The sequence below is a fragment of the Giraffa tippelskirchi genome, chromosome 8, assembly GCF_054371585.1.
Source record: "Giraffa tippelskirchi isolate mGirTip1 chromosome 8, T2T-mGirTip1v1.2.pri, whole genome shotgun sequence".
In the NCBI taxonomy this organism is placed as follows: domain Eukaryota; kingdom Metazoa; phylum Chordata; class Mammalia; order Artiodactyla; family Giraffidae; genus Giraffa; species Giraffa tippelskirchi.
The window spans coordinates 62,615,315-62,631,724 of NC_137282.1; the positions used below are offsets into that span (position 1 = coordinate 62,615,315).

Sequence of the window (16,410 nt, forward strand, 5' to 3'; positions counted from 1 at the left end):
GCTTCATCCGTGTTTAAGGGAATTAATCAGTAGATGATAAGGATTTACTTCTGCTACTCAGCTATTATATATATATTGTTCCTCAATTCCTCCATTAGGAGTCGAGGAATAAATACAACTGACTTTTTTGTATTTAATAGAATTTTTGTACGGTACCCATTGATTACCTTTTTCTTTCCTTTTCTGCATGGTTTTTAGTCGTCTTTTTAATGATTACCTTGAGAATTACAATTAACATTCTAAATTTATAACAATAAAGTTTGAATAATACTAATTCAGTTTCAATAGTATTTTAATTCAGTATTCAGTAGTGTTCCAAGACTCTATTCACATGCATTTCCATCTCTCCTCCTTTATGTTGTTAATGTTACGGATTACATATTTGTATACTGTGTGCCCATGAACAAAGATTTATAATTATTGTTTTATGCATCTATCTTTAAATCATATAGAAAAGGGGAAGAGTTACAAGTCAAAGTACAATAATACTGGCTTATAAATTAACATATGTAGTTACCTTTACCTGTATTCTTTATTGCTTTTATGGCTTTGCTGTCTAGTATCTTTTCATTTTAACCTGAAGAATTTGGAGAGACTGTGTAAACCAAGTCTTTTTAGCATTTCTAAATGCTAAATGTATGGCAGGTCTGTTGTAATAAAGTCCCTCAGCCCTTGTTTACCTGAACATATCTTAACTTCTCCATCATTCTTAAAAGATAGCTTTGAGGGGTTTAGAATTCTTGGTTGGCAGTTTTTTTCCCTTCGTGACCTCATGTCACCCCAGTGCCTCCTGGCCTCCATGGAATCTGATGAGAGATAGCTGTTTATCACACTGAGGATCTCTCGTTTGTGATTATCTGTGTGTCTTTTGCTGCTTTCAAAACTCTCTCTTTGGGTTCTAAGAAACCGGCTGTGATAGGTCTCACAGTGTTTTTAGCTTATCTCGCTTGGAGTCAAGTTAAGCTTCTTGACTGTGTTGCTGTTGTTTAGCCGCTCAGTCGTGTCCAACTCTTTGTGACCCCGTGAACTGTAGCACACCAGGCTTCCCTGTCCTTCACGTCTCCTGGAGCTTGCTCAACATGTCCATTGAGTCGGTGATGCCATCCAACCATCTCATATTCTGTCATCCCTTCTCCTCCTGCCTTCAATCTTTCCCAGCATCAGGGTCTTTTCTAATGAGTCAGCTCTTCCCATCAGGTGGCCAAAGTATTGGAGCTCCAGCATTGGTCCTTCCAGTGAATATTCAGGACTGATTTTCTTTAGAATTGACTGGTTTCATCTCCTTGCAGTCCAAGGAACTCTCAAGAGTCTTCTCCAACACCACAGATCAAAAGCATTAATTCTTTGGCACTCAGCCTTCTTTATGGTCCAACTCTCACAACCAGACATGACTACTGGAAAAACCATAACTTTGACTAGACGGGATCACTGTTGGCAAAGTAATGTCTCTGCTTTTTAATACGCTATCTAGGTTGGTCATAGCTTTTCTTCCAAGGAGTAAGCGTCTTTTAATTTCATGGCTGCAGTCACCATCTGCAGTGATTTTGGAGCCCAAGAAAATCAAGTCCATCACTGTTTCCATTGTTTCCCCATCTATTTGCCATGAATTGATGGGACTGGATGCCATTATCTTAGTTTTTTGAATGTTGAGTTTTCAGCCAGCTTTTTCACTCTCCTCTTTCACCTTCATGAAGAGGCTCTTTAGCTCCTCTTAGATTTTTGCCATTAGGGTGGTGTCATCTGCATATCTGAAGTTACTGATATTTCTCCCGGCAATCTTGATTCCACTTTGTGCTTCATCCAGTCTGGCATTTCACATGATGTACTCTGCATATAAGTTAAATAAGCAAGGTGAAAATATACAGCCTTGACGTACTCCTTTCCCAATTTGGAACCAGTCTGTTGTTCCATGTCCGGTTCCAACTGTTGCTCCTTGACCTGTATACAGGTTTCTCAGGAAGCAGGTAAGGTGGTCTGTTATTCCCATCTCTTGAAGAATTTTCCACTATTTGCTGTGATACGCACAGTCAAAGGTTTTAGCGTAGTCAGTGAAGCAGAAGTGGATGTTTTTCTGGAATTCTCTTGCTTTTCCTATGATCCAACAGATGTCGGCAATTTGATCTCTGGGTCATCTTCCTTTTCTAAATCCAGCTTGAATATCTGAAAGTTCTTGGTTAACGTACTGTTGAAGCCTGGCTTGGGGAATTTTGAGCGTTACTTTGTTAGCATATGAAATGTGTACAATTGTGCAGTAGTTGGAACATTCTTTGGCATTGCCTTTCTTTGGGATTGGAATGAGAACTGACCTTTTCCAGTACTGTGGCCACTGCTGAGTTTCCCAAATTTGCTGGCATATTGAGTATAGCACTTTCACAGCATTGTATTTTAGGATTTGAAATAGCTCAGCTGGAATTCCACCACCTCCACTAGCTTTGTTAGTAGTGATGCTTCCTAAGGCCCACTTGACTTCACATTCCAGGATGTCTGGCTCTAGGTGAGTGATCATACCATCATGGTTATCTGGGTATGAAGATCTTTTTTGTACAGTTCTTCTGTGTATTCTTGCCACCTCTTCTTAATATCTTCTGCTTCTGTTAGGGCCATACCATTTCTGTCCTTTATTGTGCCCATCTTTGCATGAAATGTTCCCTTGGTGTGTCTAATTCTCTTGAAGTGATCTCTAGTCTTTCCCATTTTGTTGTTTTCCTCTATTTCTTTGCATTGTTCACTTAAGAAGACTTTCTTATCTCTCCTTGCTATTGTTTGGAACTCTGAATTCAGATGGGTATATCTTTCTGTTTCTCCTTTACCTTTTGCTTCTCTTTTTTTCAGCTATTTGTAAGGCCTCAGACAACCATTTTGCCTTTTTGTATTTTTTTTCCTTGGGGGTGGTTTTGATCACCACTTCCTGTACAATTTATGAACCTCTATCTATAGTTCTTCAGGGACTCTGTCTGTCAGATCTAATCCTTTGAATCTATTTGTCACTTCCACTGTATAATCATAAGGGATTTGATTTAGGTCATACCTGAATGGTCTAGTGGTTTTCCCTATTTTCTTCAATTTAAGTCTGAATCTGGCAATAAGGAGTTCATGATCTGAGCCACAGTCAGCTCCCAGTATTGTTTTTTCTGACTGTATAGAGCTTCTCCATCTTCAGCTGCAAAGAATATAATCAATCTGATTTCGGTGTTGACCATCTGGTAATGTTCATGTGTAGAGTCATCCCTTGTGTCACTGGAAGAGGGTGTTTGCTACGACTAGCACATTCTCTTGGCGAAACTCTGTTAGCCTTTGCCCTGCTTCATTCTGTACTCCAAGGCCAAACTTTCCTCTTGACTTCCTACTTTTGCATCCCTGTCCCCTATAATGAAAAGGACATCTTTTTTGGGTGTTAGCTCTAGAAGGGCTTCCCTGATAGCTCAGTTGGAAAAGAATCCGCCTGCAATGCAGGAGACCCTGATTTGATTCCTGGGTTGGGAAGATCCCCTGGAAAAGGGATAGGCTAACCACTCCAGTATTCTTGGGCTTCCCTTGTGGCTCAGCTGGTAAAGAGTCTGCCTGCAAGTGGGTGACCTGGGTTCAATCCCTGGGTTGGGAAGATCCCCTGGAGAAGGGGAAGGCTACCCACTCTGGTATTCTGGCCTAGAAAATTCCATGGATGTTATAGTCCGTGGGGTCACAAAGAGTCGGACACAACTGAGTGACTTTCACTTTCACTTTCTAGAAGGTCTTGTAGGTCTTCATAGAACCATTCAATTTCTTCTCCTTTGGTATTAGTGGTTGGAGTATAGACTTGGATTACTGTGATACTGAATGGTTTGTCTTGGAAACGAATAGAGATCATTCTGTCATTTTTGAGATTGCACCCAAGTACTGCATTTCCGACTCTTTTGTTGACTATGAGGACTACTACATTCTTCTAAGGGATTCTTGCCCACAGTAGTAGATATAGTGGTCATCTGAATTAAATTCGCCCATTCCGTTCCATTTTAGTTCACTGATTCCTAAAATGTTGATGTTCACTCTTGCCATCTCCTGTTTGACCACTTCAGGTTTACCTGATTCTTGGCTCTAACATTCCAGGTTCCTGTGCAGTATTGTTCTTTGCACCATCAGACTTGACTTCCACCACCAGTCACACCCACAGCTGGGCCTTGTGGATTTCTTGCTCTGGCTCCGTCTCGTCATTCTTTGTGGAGCTACTTCTCCCCTCTTCTCCAGCAGCTTACGGGCACCTACCGACCTGCGGAGTTCATCTTTCAGTGCCCTGTCTTTTTGCCTTTTCATACTATTCATGGGGAGTGTAGACTGGATGTGCAGATTCATGTCTTTATCTGCTCTGGGAAGTTTTCATTATTTCTTCAGCTATTTTTCTGCTCTGTTTCTCTCTCCTCCTCCTGGGATTCCTACAAGGCGTATCTTGATACCTTTGATGGAGACCCACAGGCCCACCAGGCTCCGTTCACTTCCCTTCATGGTTTTTTCTTTACAGTTCAGACCGGATATTAATAATTTCAGTTTAGTCAAGTTTTTTTGATCCTTTTTTCACTGCTCAAATCTGTCAAGCTCCTCTAGTGAATTTTTTTACTTCACTTTTTAGCTCTAGAATTTGTTTGGTGTCTGTTCATAATTTCTACTGCTTTGTTGACATTAGGATCTGTTCTCACACCATCATCCTGGTCTCCTTTAATTCTTCATCCGTGACGTCCCCTGACTCACTGAGTATTTCTGAGACAGCTGATTTCATATCCTTGACTATTAACTTGAAAGTCCGGACTTCCTGTTTCTTTGTAGTATTATCCTGTGATAACGATGGAAGTCAGATTTGTTCCTTGGGGTTTATAGATTTTTGCCTGTTGAAGGTTGAATTTTGCAAAGTGTGTATTTTTTGTCACTGAAAATTTTCTTCCATTACCTGTTTGGTCAGCCAGTGGCCTGGGGAAGACATCCTTGACTGTCTGGCTGCAAGCAGGAGGGGGAAGGTCCTGCCTCTTTAAGTATTCTGCTGGGCGGCACGCGGGTGGCTGTTGCTGCCAAGGGGGCCAGAACCAGGACAGCAGCTGTGCCCATCCCTCAGGGCAGGGCTGGACCAGCCAGAGAGCACATCCCACACCTGCGACGCGCCAGCTGCCAGCGCTGCACAGCTGAGTGGGGAGTAGGGGCTGCCCTCCCTGAAGCGGGGGGCAGGGGTGGCAGCCGGCCCTCCCCTGGACTCAGGCTCCTGAGTGAGACGGGTGACTGAGGGCTCCTTTCAGCCTGGCTGTCACCCCCATCGAGGTGTGTGTGCGTGCTGGGTTGCTTCAGTCGTGTCCGGCTCTTTGAGACCCCGTGGACTGTCACCCGCCAGGCTCCTCTGTCCATGTGGTTCTCCAGGCAGGAATACTGGAGTGTGTGGCCATTCCCTTCTCCGGGGGATCTTCCCAACCCAGGGATGGAGCCTGAATTTCTTATATCTCCTGCATTGGCGGGCAGGTTCCTTACCACTAGTGCCACCTGGGAAGCCCCTCGGTGGAGGGCAAGCTTCTGAAGGTTCCGACAGCACCCCTCTCTTTTCGGCAGACCACCGTGTGCTTTGATGCACAGCCCCCTCCCCTTACCCACCCCCCACTTCCTCCCACCGGCTCTGCTCCACGCCCTCCAGCATGTCATCCACGCGCTGCATCGGGTTCTCCTCTTCATTCCACAGCAACACTTTGCTCCTGATTCCCAGCGGTGCTTAGGTGTTTGGCGATGCCTCAGCCCACCTCCACCTCCTGGGCGCCAGGCCCTTTGGTGTGTGCGCTCACACCACCCTCTCCCCACCGAGGTCACCGCTTTCGTGCGGGGCAGGCTCCCCACTGTCGCTGCGGATTCAGGAGGTTTTGCGGCAGCGACCCGCTGTCTGCCTGGCCGCTCGGCCTGCTGTGGCCCCAGCAAGCTATCCCTTGGGACCCCCACTCCCGTGGCCGCCCCCGCCTCCCTCAAGGTGGAGTCCGTGAGGGCTCTCCCGCCGGCCGCAGCACCCTCCTCCGACCCCCTCTGGCCTTTCTTCCTCCTCTTTGGGGCGCTGGTGCTTCCGGCCCAGCGAGGCTTCCCTCCTCGTTCCCCCCTGAAGTTGTATCTTCACGCATTCGTGTTATCTATCGATATTCGTACCTTGACGATAATTTTAAAGTCCTGGACCAGGGAAGGGACGAGAGCATTTACAGATGTGCTGTTCTGACTGAGAAGTCTCCCAGCGACAGATCTGCTTGTAAGTCTGTCCAGACTCTCAGAGAGAAGTTTTGCAAAGGCCCCGTCTCTGGGACCTGCACAGGCACCACTGCAAGTTGGAATGAGCGCATCCCTGACCCTTTAGCGAGTCTGGCAAGAACTGCAGCCACCCCTCCGACCTGCCAGCCGGCGGACACGGGCCAGGGCAGGGGACACACGCCTGTGTTCAGATGTGGGTGAAACACTCAGGCTTCTTGGCAGGCAGAGCCCCGCCCAGGGAGCAGCCAGCCTTTCTCGTGCTGGGAATCGCGGAGGTCTCCCTGGCTTCCCCGAGACCCTCACACGCGTCAGACAAAGCACGCCTGTGTCCGTCCTGACGCACACACGGGCGACAGGCCAGCGCTCTCGCCGAGGCTTTCATGGTTCCAGCCCCAGGTCGAGGGGAACGTTCTGAAGCTCTTGGTGACTGACCGCCGCAGCTCACCGTGGCGGGGGCAGACCTGTCTGTCTCTGAAGCGTCCTCTCTAAAGCTCGCCTGTTTTGTTCTCTTCGGCGGTATGACAAACCCTGCATCACCGATTCCCTGTGATTTCTCTTTCTGTAGAATACCAAGGATCAGCAAGAAAGAAAGCAACTTAGAGCAGGAGACGTGGCTGAAAACCAAGGCTCCGCTTCAGGTGAGAGCCCCTGCAGTTTGGGCACGTTGAGGTCTACCTAAATTTGATTCTCTAGAATATCCAATATTCTCAAAAGAAAAAGGAGAGACATCGCCAGAGAAAGCCAGGGCTTGGACGCTTGTCTCTGTGATGCAGACAAGGGGGAGCCTGCCGGGGGTCCACGACACCCTCTGCCCCGCCTGTCTGCCCTGCCCCCCTGTGCGCCAAACCGCGGTGGGCTCCAGAGGAAAAGCTGGACACGGGTTAAGCAGCAGCAGCAAACGTCTGCCCAGGCTGCGGGCCGCCCTGGCATCCTCTCCTGTGGCCCCATCAGGGTCGAGGAGCCCGTGGTGGCCGCAGGGCGGGGTCCACCCTCATGGGCGGGGTCCCGCAGACTCGGGCTCAGCCCCGCCACGCCCCACCCGCCGGGGTCTCCGGTGCTCCCACACAGACCTCATCATTCGTGAGCCTTCATCCTTTCAGTTTAAACAACATCCACCTCTCAGCTTTTCCACAATGAACGTTCACGATGCTAACATCTCATGAGCGTGCGTCCCTGAGCAGTACAGGACACCTGAGTTGTTAGCGCTTCAAATCGCCTGACGTGGGGCTCAGAGCCTCCGACCCCTGGGAGGGAGCTGGCGGCCGGGAGGGCTAGTTTGATCTTTCCATGGTTCCACGTAAGGTGGTTTTGGAGGATCACAAAGTACAAATGTGATGTCGGTGAAACTGGTAGAGAGGAAGGGAGGTGCTCTGTGAGCCTGAGCGAGCGGCCTGACTCCGAGGACGGAAGGCATGAGGCGGGCTCGGGGTGCGCCCCACACGCGGGGACGGCCTCCTGCGGGCGGTGAGGGTCTTGGGCGGGGACTGAGGCAGAGAGACCCAGAGAGACACCCGGGGCACCAGCCCCAGCGGGTTCAACCTTCACAGACGTGCGGGGGGAGAAAGAGAAGGCCAAGTCCAGGGCTGACTAACGTTATGGGTTAAGTTGTCCCATAAAACCGGGACCCCTCCAAGTGTAGAGGTGAACAAGAGGACCCCAATTCTCCACCCCCGGCCTCAACCCCTGGGAAGAGAGGAAGAGAGAAACTCCACTGCTGACTCTTGGACCCCTGGCCAACCCTGACTTTGTGAAAGGGGGTGACCCTGAGCCCCCAGCTGAGAACCGACAGAGCGTTAGGGTCATCCCGAGGCCCAGGCGGGGACCCCCTGAGACTCGCTCCTCATCACGCAATGCTGCTTCCTTGAGGACACGGACAGCGCGCAGAAACCCAGCCGCTCCCTGTCAGTGACCGACTCCCCGTGGAGACAAAGCGCCTGGGTGCGAGTCAGCAAAACCACGGGAGAAACAGACCCAAGGGCCTCGGGACTCAGCAGGCGAAATCACCAGATAACCCGAGGGTTTAGTTTGCTTAGAGAAATAAAAGACCAAGTTCAAAACATCTGAAGAGAACAGAGAACTGTTACTAACCAAACACATTCGAGGGGCTTCCCTGGTGACTCAGTGGTAAAGAACCCAACTGCCAATGCAGGAGACCCAGGTTTGACTCCTAGATCAGGAAGATCCCCTGGAGAAGGAAATGGCAACCTGCTCCAGTACCCTGGCCTGGAAAATCCCCCGGACAGAGGAGCCTGGTGGGCTACCGTCCACGGGGTCGCAAAGAGTAGGACATGACTGAGCTTGAGCAAAACACATTTGAGAAAGAATGAAACAGAGCTTACCGAAATGCAAAGGGCAGGAAAGAGGCGCACAGAACTGAGCCTGGTCTTTGCTGCCAACGGCCGGCTGCTTGCTGTCTGGGGGGGCCTGTGTGCAGGGCCTTGTGCTGTGTCCGGGCTTCACTCCCATCCCTGCCCCGAGGTGCTCACGGGGACGTCTCCTTTTTCTGCAGGAGCCCAGGGACCTGAAGCAGCTGAGTCCCGCATCCAGGGGTCCTTTTCCACCAGGATCCCAGCCGCAGAGTCTGTCCCAGAAACCCTCCCGCTCCCATTCCCGCTGCAGGGCCATGACCAGGACGTGTGGCCCCAGAAGCATCAGGACACCATCCCCAGCCACCAGGAGCCCTGGACCGTGGAGTCCACGGTCATCAACATCCCCGGAGGGCTGGACGGAGAACTGGACGTCCAGCAGATGCCCCGCACGCTGGCAGTGATGCCGTCCATCCAGGCGCCCAAGAGCCTGCCTGCCATCAAGGAAGAGTGTGGGGAGGAGGGGACCCCGGTCATCAGAGAGGTGGAGGGCTGCACCCCCAAGAAGGCCCCTGTGCCCAGCAGCCCCACCTCTGTCACTATGATCACGATGCCAGAGGTCCCAGAGCTTGGGGACAGGGCTCCTCAGCTTGTGTAGAGCCAGAGCGTGTTCCCCAGGTCCCCAGGACACCCCTCCCTCTGGCTGGCGTTGCCCACGCCGCCCAGCCTGGCTTCCACCTCGAGGAGGAGACGTGGGCCCCGCCACCCACCTTCAGACCCCCGCCCCCTGGCATCAAGAGGGAAGAGAGCTCAAGCCCGCTGCTTCTGGCCACGCGTGAAGAGTTTCACGAACTCACATCTCCCTCACTCCAGAAGCCATATTTTAAAGACCTGCCTCGTTTTCTAAACATGTCTACACGTTATTCCAGAGAGAAGGCAGATTCAAGACGGGGCTAGGTGCCATGTTTGTACTTTCGTTGATTATTAATGTTTTTAACTGTATGAATTTAAGTAGCTTTTAAGAAAATTCTTTGGAACTCTTTAGTAAGTTTTATGGGAAATAATAAAAGTTAATTCTAATGGCAGTGAACTTGAAATCAGTCCTGGTAAATGGCTTTTGGGCAGCGGCTTCCGTGGAGGGCTGGCGACTGCCACAGCCCCCACGCCGGCGCTGGGCTCTGCATCCCAGCGGGAACCAAGCCTGGTCTGGGCCTCCAGAACAAGCTCCCAAGCCCGTCTCTGGGGGGAGCCCCTGAATTGAGGTGTTGACCCTCCAGGCCCCTCTGGCTGAAACTAGAGGAAGAAAGTGAGCATGCAGAAGGGTGGGCTTCTTTGAAACCAGGCCTTGAATCAAAAGCAGGCCTAGGTGCGAGATCCCAAGGCAAAGTCAGGGACGGAGGCAGAAACAGACTGAAATAAGGTGGCCAAAGCTGCGAGTCTAGATTTCTGAGATCTCTCGATTTCAAAGTTTAAGATCAATCAAAAAAGCTCAGAATCAAAGATCCAAAGAAAACACCATCGTGAGTAGAAGTCAACAAACAACACAGGTGGATTTAGGCCCCAGGAACCTGAGATTTGGAATCAGAAACACAGAATATTCAGTAGGGTGCATGAAATAAGTAAATATATGACAATCACAAAAAATAAGCAATAAGCGGATTTTCTACATGATCAGAAGGACATGTAAAAGATGAAAGTAGAATTTTCAGAAATAAATACATTTGTTAAATATACAAAGTAAATGAAAGAATAAACACAGTTGAAGAAAGACTTATTAAACTGGAAGATAATCTGAAGAAATTACTCAGCAGAGGATGAGATGGACAGAGGAAGGAAGGGCTGGCAGAGATGGAGGGCAGAAGGGGATGCCATGTGTCCAGCTGGAGTCCAGGAAGACAAGCCTGCAGGGAGGATGATAGGGTTCCCCTGAACTGACAAAGGACGTGAAAGTACAGGTACACGAGGCACAACGTGTACCAAGCCGCATAAACAGAGACACCTCCACCTAGAGAGCTTCTGGAGAAGGGCAGAAAGGTAACCCAGGAGGGGCGACATCACAGAAAGTGACAAAAGCAGTCAGTGTGGAAGCAGGGACCCAACGATGCAAACTTACGGTAAAGAGCGAAAACACATTTTGAGATAAATAAAAGCTGACTGTATCACCAAGAAAGGGAAGCACGTGATGCAAACGTTGACAGAAGCCTCAGGAACCCTGGGGACGTGCTTCCAGCACCTGTCTGGGCTCTGTCAGGCTGCCACACTGTGAATACAGGCTGGACATCACAGAGGGCAAGTCTGACTCGGGGGGCTTCTGCAGGACTCAGGACTCAACCACGAGGACCATTTCCCACAGTGGAGCCCAAGTGAGGCAGGGCTGAGTGGGCGAGTGCCGGGTGCAGGCCATCTGCTGCGGCCTCTCGGGCTCCCACTGGCCGCGCAGGCTGCAGGGTGGCCACGTGCGCAGAGCGTCCCTCGTGGTCTCCGGGTCTGGGTCTCAGCGAGCTGCTTGCACCTGTGGGTTTGGTTTCTGTCAAATCTGGAAACAGTTTGGCATTCATTTCTTCTAACGTTTTTCTCTGCACTCCAACCCCAATATTCTCGTCCCTTCTTCAAGGACTAACTTAACATCCACTAGGCTGTTTCAAGCTATCCCATAGATTACTGGTGGGTTTTTTTTTTTTTGGATGCACTGCCCAGCATGTGGGATCTTAGCCCCCTGCTGTAGAAGCACAGAGTCCTAATCGCTGGACCACCAGGGAAGTAAGTCCCTCTGATGATTTTCCCTTTAAATGATCTTTTCTGTTTCATTTGGGTAGTTGGCATTGCTGCACTTCTCCATGGTCTAATCTGTCAGTAACCTGTCCAGGGTATTTCATCTCATGCATTGCACTGTTTATTTCCATGAATTCAGCTGGCAGTGTGGCTTTGGTTGTGCAGCATATCTCTACTCTCAGAACGTGTGGAATAAGTTATAACACTGCTTCACTGTCCCGTGTCCGCTCGGGGTCTGTTCCGACTGATGGGTCTGTCTTCTCATCTTGGGTCTGACTTGTTTCTCTGTACACCTCACAGTTCTGATGGGAAGCCAGTGATTGTTAAGTGTACCTCTTGAGTGCTAGATGTTTCCATGTTATTATAAATTTTCTTGAAGTTTAGGCGGAGGTGCAGTTTGGTCTCTGTGACTTCCTGCTAAGATTTGCAGGCGGGACCACAGCAGGACTGACTACGGTTTACATCCTCCTGACGAGCAACCTGGGCACTCCACGACTGCCCAAGGGCTGTGAGGTCTTCTCACTGGCTGCCCTGGGCAGCGAGCACCACTCCCGACCCTGCCGTGGTCCAACCCCAGCCTTGTCGGCGTCCTCACCATGTGCTGGGATCAGCGCCCAGCTGCCGCTTCAGGAGGCCTGCACTGCCCTCTGCTCCCCTCCGTCCATCTCGGACCCCAAGTCTCTCCGCTGCACCCCTCATCTGGGAGGCTGCCGGCCCCCGCGGGTCTCCTCCCTGGACGAGGACGCTGTCCAGGACGCCAGCGGGGGGCTCCCGTCACGTGGGTCCCCGTCCTTTGTCACCTGCCATCCGTGCCTTGTAAGCTGTTTGACATGAGAAGGTAAATCTGGCTCCTGCTGCTCCAGCCTGACTGGAAACGAAGTCTGTTCCTGGTGATCTGCTGCACGCACTCCCGCTTCCTTTGCAACCTCGGGAAGCACGGTCATGGGGGTCAAGTCCACTGAGTCACATGGGCTCGACGCTGGGCGCTGGACACGCCCGTGCCGGGCCGAGGGGCCAGGACCCTGCCGCCTGGGGTGCCTCTGCCACCGCGGCTCTAAACAGCAGGGAAGGGGTGACGCTGCTTGGGAGCCTGGGGGTTCAGGGGACAGAGGGAGGGAATCCCAAGACCCGGCAGCTGCTGCCTGAGGGTGACCAGGAACAGATTACGAGTTTAAACAACCAGGGGACTGCCAGCACAGAGCTGAGGGGCCGGTCCTGCTCCCCGGAGTCCAGCCTCTCCGGCAGGTGCGAGGCCTCTGGCGGGATCCTGTCCAGGCAACACGTGGGTCCCAGGCGGAGGCAGGGACTCCCCTGCGTGAATGTCTGCTGAAGGGTCTTCACAGGTGCTCCCAGAAGAGCTTCTCCAAATGGCTTCGATTTCTGTTGAACTGTTTCTGTTTTTGTAACTTCTGTGACACAGCTGCGCCTCCACATCCTCTTGAAGGGACCACGTAAAGCCGCCTCATTCACACGCCCACCTCGGGGCCGGCAGTTTCACGATGTCCGCTGTGACCTCAGGGTCCCGACGGTCCTCCCACACTCACGCCCAGAGTGCACAGGCATTAATCAAAGTCGACGGCAAATTCAGGAAATGGCACGCACACTTGTGCCGGTACCACATGCCCTCGGCCGCGTGCAACGCTGGGGAGAAAGGAAGACAGGCTGCCTTGGGTGGACAAGGGGCACGTGCGGCCACCATGACCGCAGCCCCAGCAACCAGCGGCCGGGGAGAGCAGCGTCCATCACCGTGTCAGAGCCCACGTGCCACGCCGGAGGGCCAGCACCACAGGTCAGCACAGCAGAGGTGAGGGGGACGCGTGGGCAGGCAGGTCCCAAGACCCAAGGGGAAGCCCCGGGCCTCCTTGATAAGCTGAAGCCAGGCTACATTTTCTTAGAAGCAGAGTAAATAACAGGTCCCAGGTCCTGAAAATCTTATTAGAATAAAAATTACGGAATCATATTCAGTTCAGTTCAGTCGCTCAGTCGTGTCTGACTCTCTGCGACCCCATGGACTGCAGCACGCCAGGCCTCCCTGTCCATCACCAACTCCCAGAGTTTACTCAAACTCATGTCCATTGAGTCGGTGATGCCATCCAACCATCTCATCCTCTGTCATCCCCTTCTCCTCCTGCCTTTAATCTTTCCCAGCATCAGGGTCTTTTCTAATGAGTCAGCTCTTCGCATGAGGTGGCCAAAGTATTGGAGTTTCAGCTTCAGCACCAGTCCTTCCAATGAACACCCAGGACTGATCTCCTTTAGGATGGACTGGTTGGATCTCCTTGCAGTCCAAGGGACTCTCAAGAGTCTTCTCTAACACCCCAGTTCAAAAGCATCAATTCTTCGGCGCTCAGCTTTCTTTATAGTCCAACTCTCACATCCATATATGACCACTGGAAAAACCATAGCCTTGACTAGACGGACCTTTGTTGGCAAAGTAAAGTCTCTTACTTGGAATCATCTTAAACCATGAGAAATTTATATGGCTTTCTTAATAAGACTGTATGCCCAGGTTTGTGACTGCAAGGGTAAACCTAAGCCAAAATATAGGTCTCCAAGGTGAGTGTCAAGCACATGCTGGAGGTGGACGCCAACACTGCCCCGAATCTGCTGTGTGTCCTGGGTCAGCAACTCAACCTCTCTGAATCCCGGGGGCACTGCCTTAAAATGGGGATGGCGATCAGGGCCAGTCACACCCAGGACCCCTGGGAGGCGCCCGGGCTGGTCCAGTGCTCTGCTGCCGCCATCGTGAGATTCTTCACGATTTGGAGCGAGTGTCCAGCCCCCGATGGGCCCTGACCGGCAGCAAGCACACAGAGTGGCCCCCACCCCCGAAGGGCCTGCCCCAGCAGCAGCTGTCCAGGGCTCCACACGCCGAGGGCACCCCCTTCCCTGGGCTGCACAGAGCTCCTCAGGTCTCATCTGCGCTGAAAGGCAACTCTGCCTGAGCTGAGCAGCACCACTAGGAGCCCCATAGCTCTGCCCCCGCCCCCGGCGAGATGGACAGGTCCCCACTGCCGCTTGAGTGGGGCCTGGACACAGCCTGCGTGGCCCACAAGCAGCTTCCCACCTGGGGGAGACTGCATGGACGAAGATGGAGCCACCCAGGCCTCCAAGTGTGTAGACAAGGACGCATTTCAACCAAGAAGCTGTCCTTCGGGATTTAAAATAAGGATCACGTTCACGCCCAGCACGTGAGAGCCCGACCCCTTCCTGCCCACAGCTGCCTCCCATCGAGGTGGTCCTTGGGGAGGGGGCCCAGGGTCTGGAGCCGAGTTGGCGCAGTCGAGACGGGACATGGAACCTGCCCAGGACGCCGGGCTGAGGCAGCCAGGACGCAGAGATGGCGCCCAGTGAGCTTAGCGCCCATCCCAGGGGGACAGCACAGACAGTGGCCTCTGCAGGCATACTTAGGGGCTCGACAGCAGGGCACCCCAGACGACCCGCATGGGCCCTAAACCCACGCATGTCCTGGTGCAAGATGCAGGGAGGAAACAGACATGGGGGAGGAGGCCATGTGAGGATGAAGGCCTGGGCTGGGCGATGCAGCCTTGAGCCCAGGGATGCCTGGTGGCCCAGAAGCCGGAGGAGGTAGGAAGGGCCCCAGAGCCCTTGCAGGGAGCACGGCCCCTGACACCCCGACTTTGGCCGGTGAGGACTTCTGCTGTTTAAGCCACCAGCATGCGGTCCTTTGCTCTGTGGCCCTGAAAAACCAGCACAGTGTCCTGCAAGGGCAGATGGTGCCATTTGTGGGCCTCCACACGGCTACGGGGCAGACCTGCACCTGCCAACTCAAGCTGGGCTGTAATGACCGCAAGGTGGATGGGGACCATCCAGGTGTTGTCAGAGGACCAAGGGCCAGGGGGCGGTCACTCCCCACAAAGGACCAGAAGGGCAGCCACAGCTGGAAGAACGGTCCTCTGATCCCAAACCAGGATGTAACCTACCTCCCCTTGAGAAGGAAACGCTCCCAGCAAAACAGCCAATGTCACTATTTCAGGCGATTTTCTGAGTGTGCCCAGGACGGAGTCCACGCTATGAAACAGCACACTGTAAACAAAACTTCACTCACAGACAACCAGAGGCAGCCTTCAGAATGGGACCACGGCTCCCCTTCTGGCTTCCAGCTGGTCTGCGATGTGGGCGTGGGGCGGGGCTGAGGGCTGCGGCTCCAGCCATTCTGTTGTTGGGGAGCCCATCTTGGCCCCCAGGCCCCGTCTCTGCTTCCCAAGGACTCTGCCCCTCAAACGCTTCTACCCCTGAAGCCTGGCACCCGCCTCCCAGAGCAGTTCTACCATTGGCAAAATCACCAGGGTCACGTCACAGCATTTGCACAGGGTTTGAAAAATGGATTGAACACCTTAGCCTTTTGGCTAATACGACAACGGGGACATAATCCTGAGAAGTGGTCTTCATGATTTCGTTTGCAGTGTTAAGAACAATGTGAGTGGCACCCAGGGCTGTGGGGGACCGGTGGGGCGCAGCCCAGCGTCCAGCTGAAAAGTCAGGACCAAGATTCACCAGGAGCGGGCTTCGGAGTGACTCCCCGCTCTTCCAGCACTTCCTGGTCTAAGATTCTGGACTCAACGGGGCTCCGCAGTGTGAACCTTTGCAGAAGAATTACATTTAGGAGCCCATGTTTGGCCGGTTTTGAGCAGAAGCAGAACCCAGAGGGCTGGAGGGAAAGGCCCTGGGCCCAGGGCCGGGGTGGGAAGGGCAGGATGCACCTGCCTGCTGGGCTCCCCACGGGGAATCTCATCCTCTCACCTGTGGGGCCGCCCATCGGTCACTCCTCCTCCGGCTCAGCACCCTAGCTTCCTCTGCTGCCTCTGTGGCCCCCTGGCCTGGCTGCAATCCCAGGTGAAGTCAGAAGCTGCTGCCACAGTTCTGATTTAGGTGAGACTCAAGTCAAGTTGGGGTGTGGGGGCTTTGCAGTTAGGACGCAGGACAGGTCCTGGGGGCGGGGGTGGTGGGTGTGTGTGTGTGAAGTGTGCGCATAACCCGGCGGGGGGGGGGGCGGCTTTGCAGCCGGGAGGGGAGGAAGGGCCTGGGGTGGCTCCTTGGCCAGTCACAAGGCAGCGCAACTGGAAACGACCCGAAG

The 16,410-nt window shown here is 52.6% G+C and overlaps 1 protein-coding gene across 11 annotated transcripts in view; it reads left to right on the forward strand.

Moving 5' to 3' along the window:
* The window catches only part of LOC145518272 (putative palmitoyltransferase ZDHHC11B), a 47,886-nt gene extending 38,249 nt beyond the window's left edge, over positions 1-9,637 (forward strand). For all 11 annotated transcript variants that reach the window (XM_081522272.1, XM_081522273.1, XM_081522278.1 and 8 more), the window contains 2 exons: positions 6,800-6,872; positions 8,744-9,637. In XM_081522272.1, coding sequence (XP_081378398.1) covers positions 6,800-6,872; positions 8,744-9,198 — 528 coding nt within the window. In that variant the 3' untranslated portion in view covers positions 9,199-9,637. The remainder of the gene's footprint in view (positions 1-6,799; positions 6,873-8,743) is intronic.
* Positions 9,638-16,410: the final 6,773 nt, after the last annotated feature.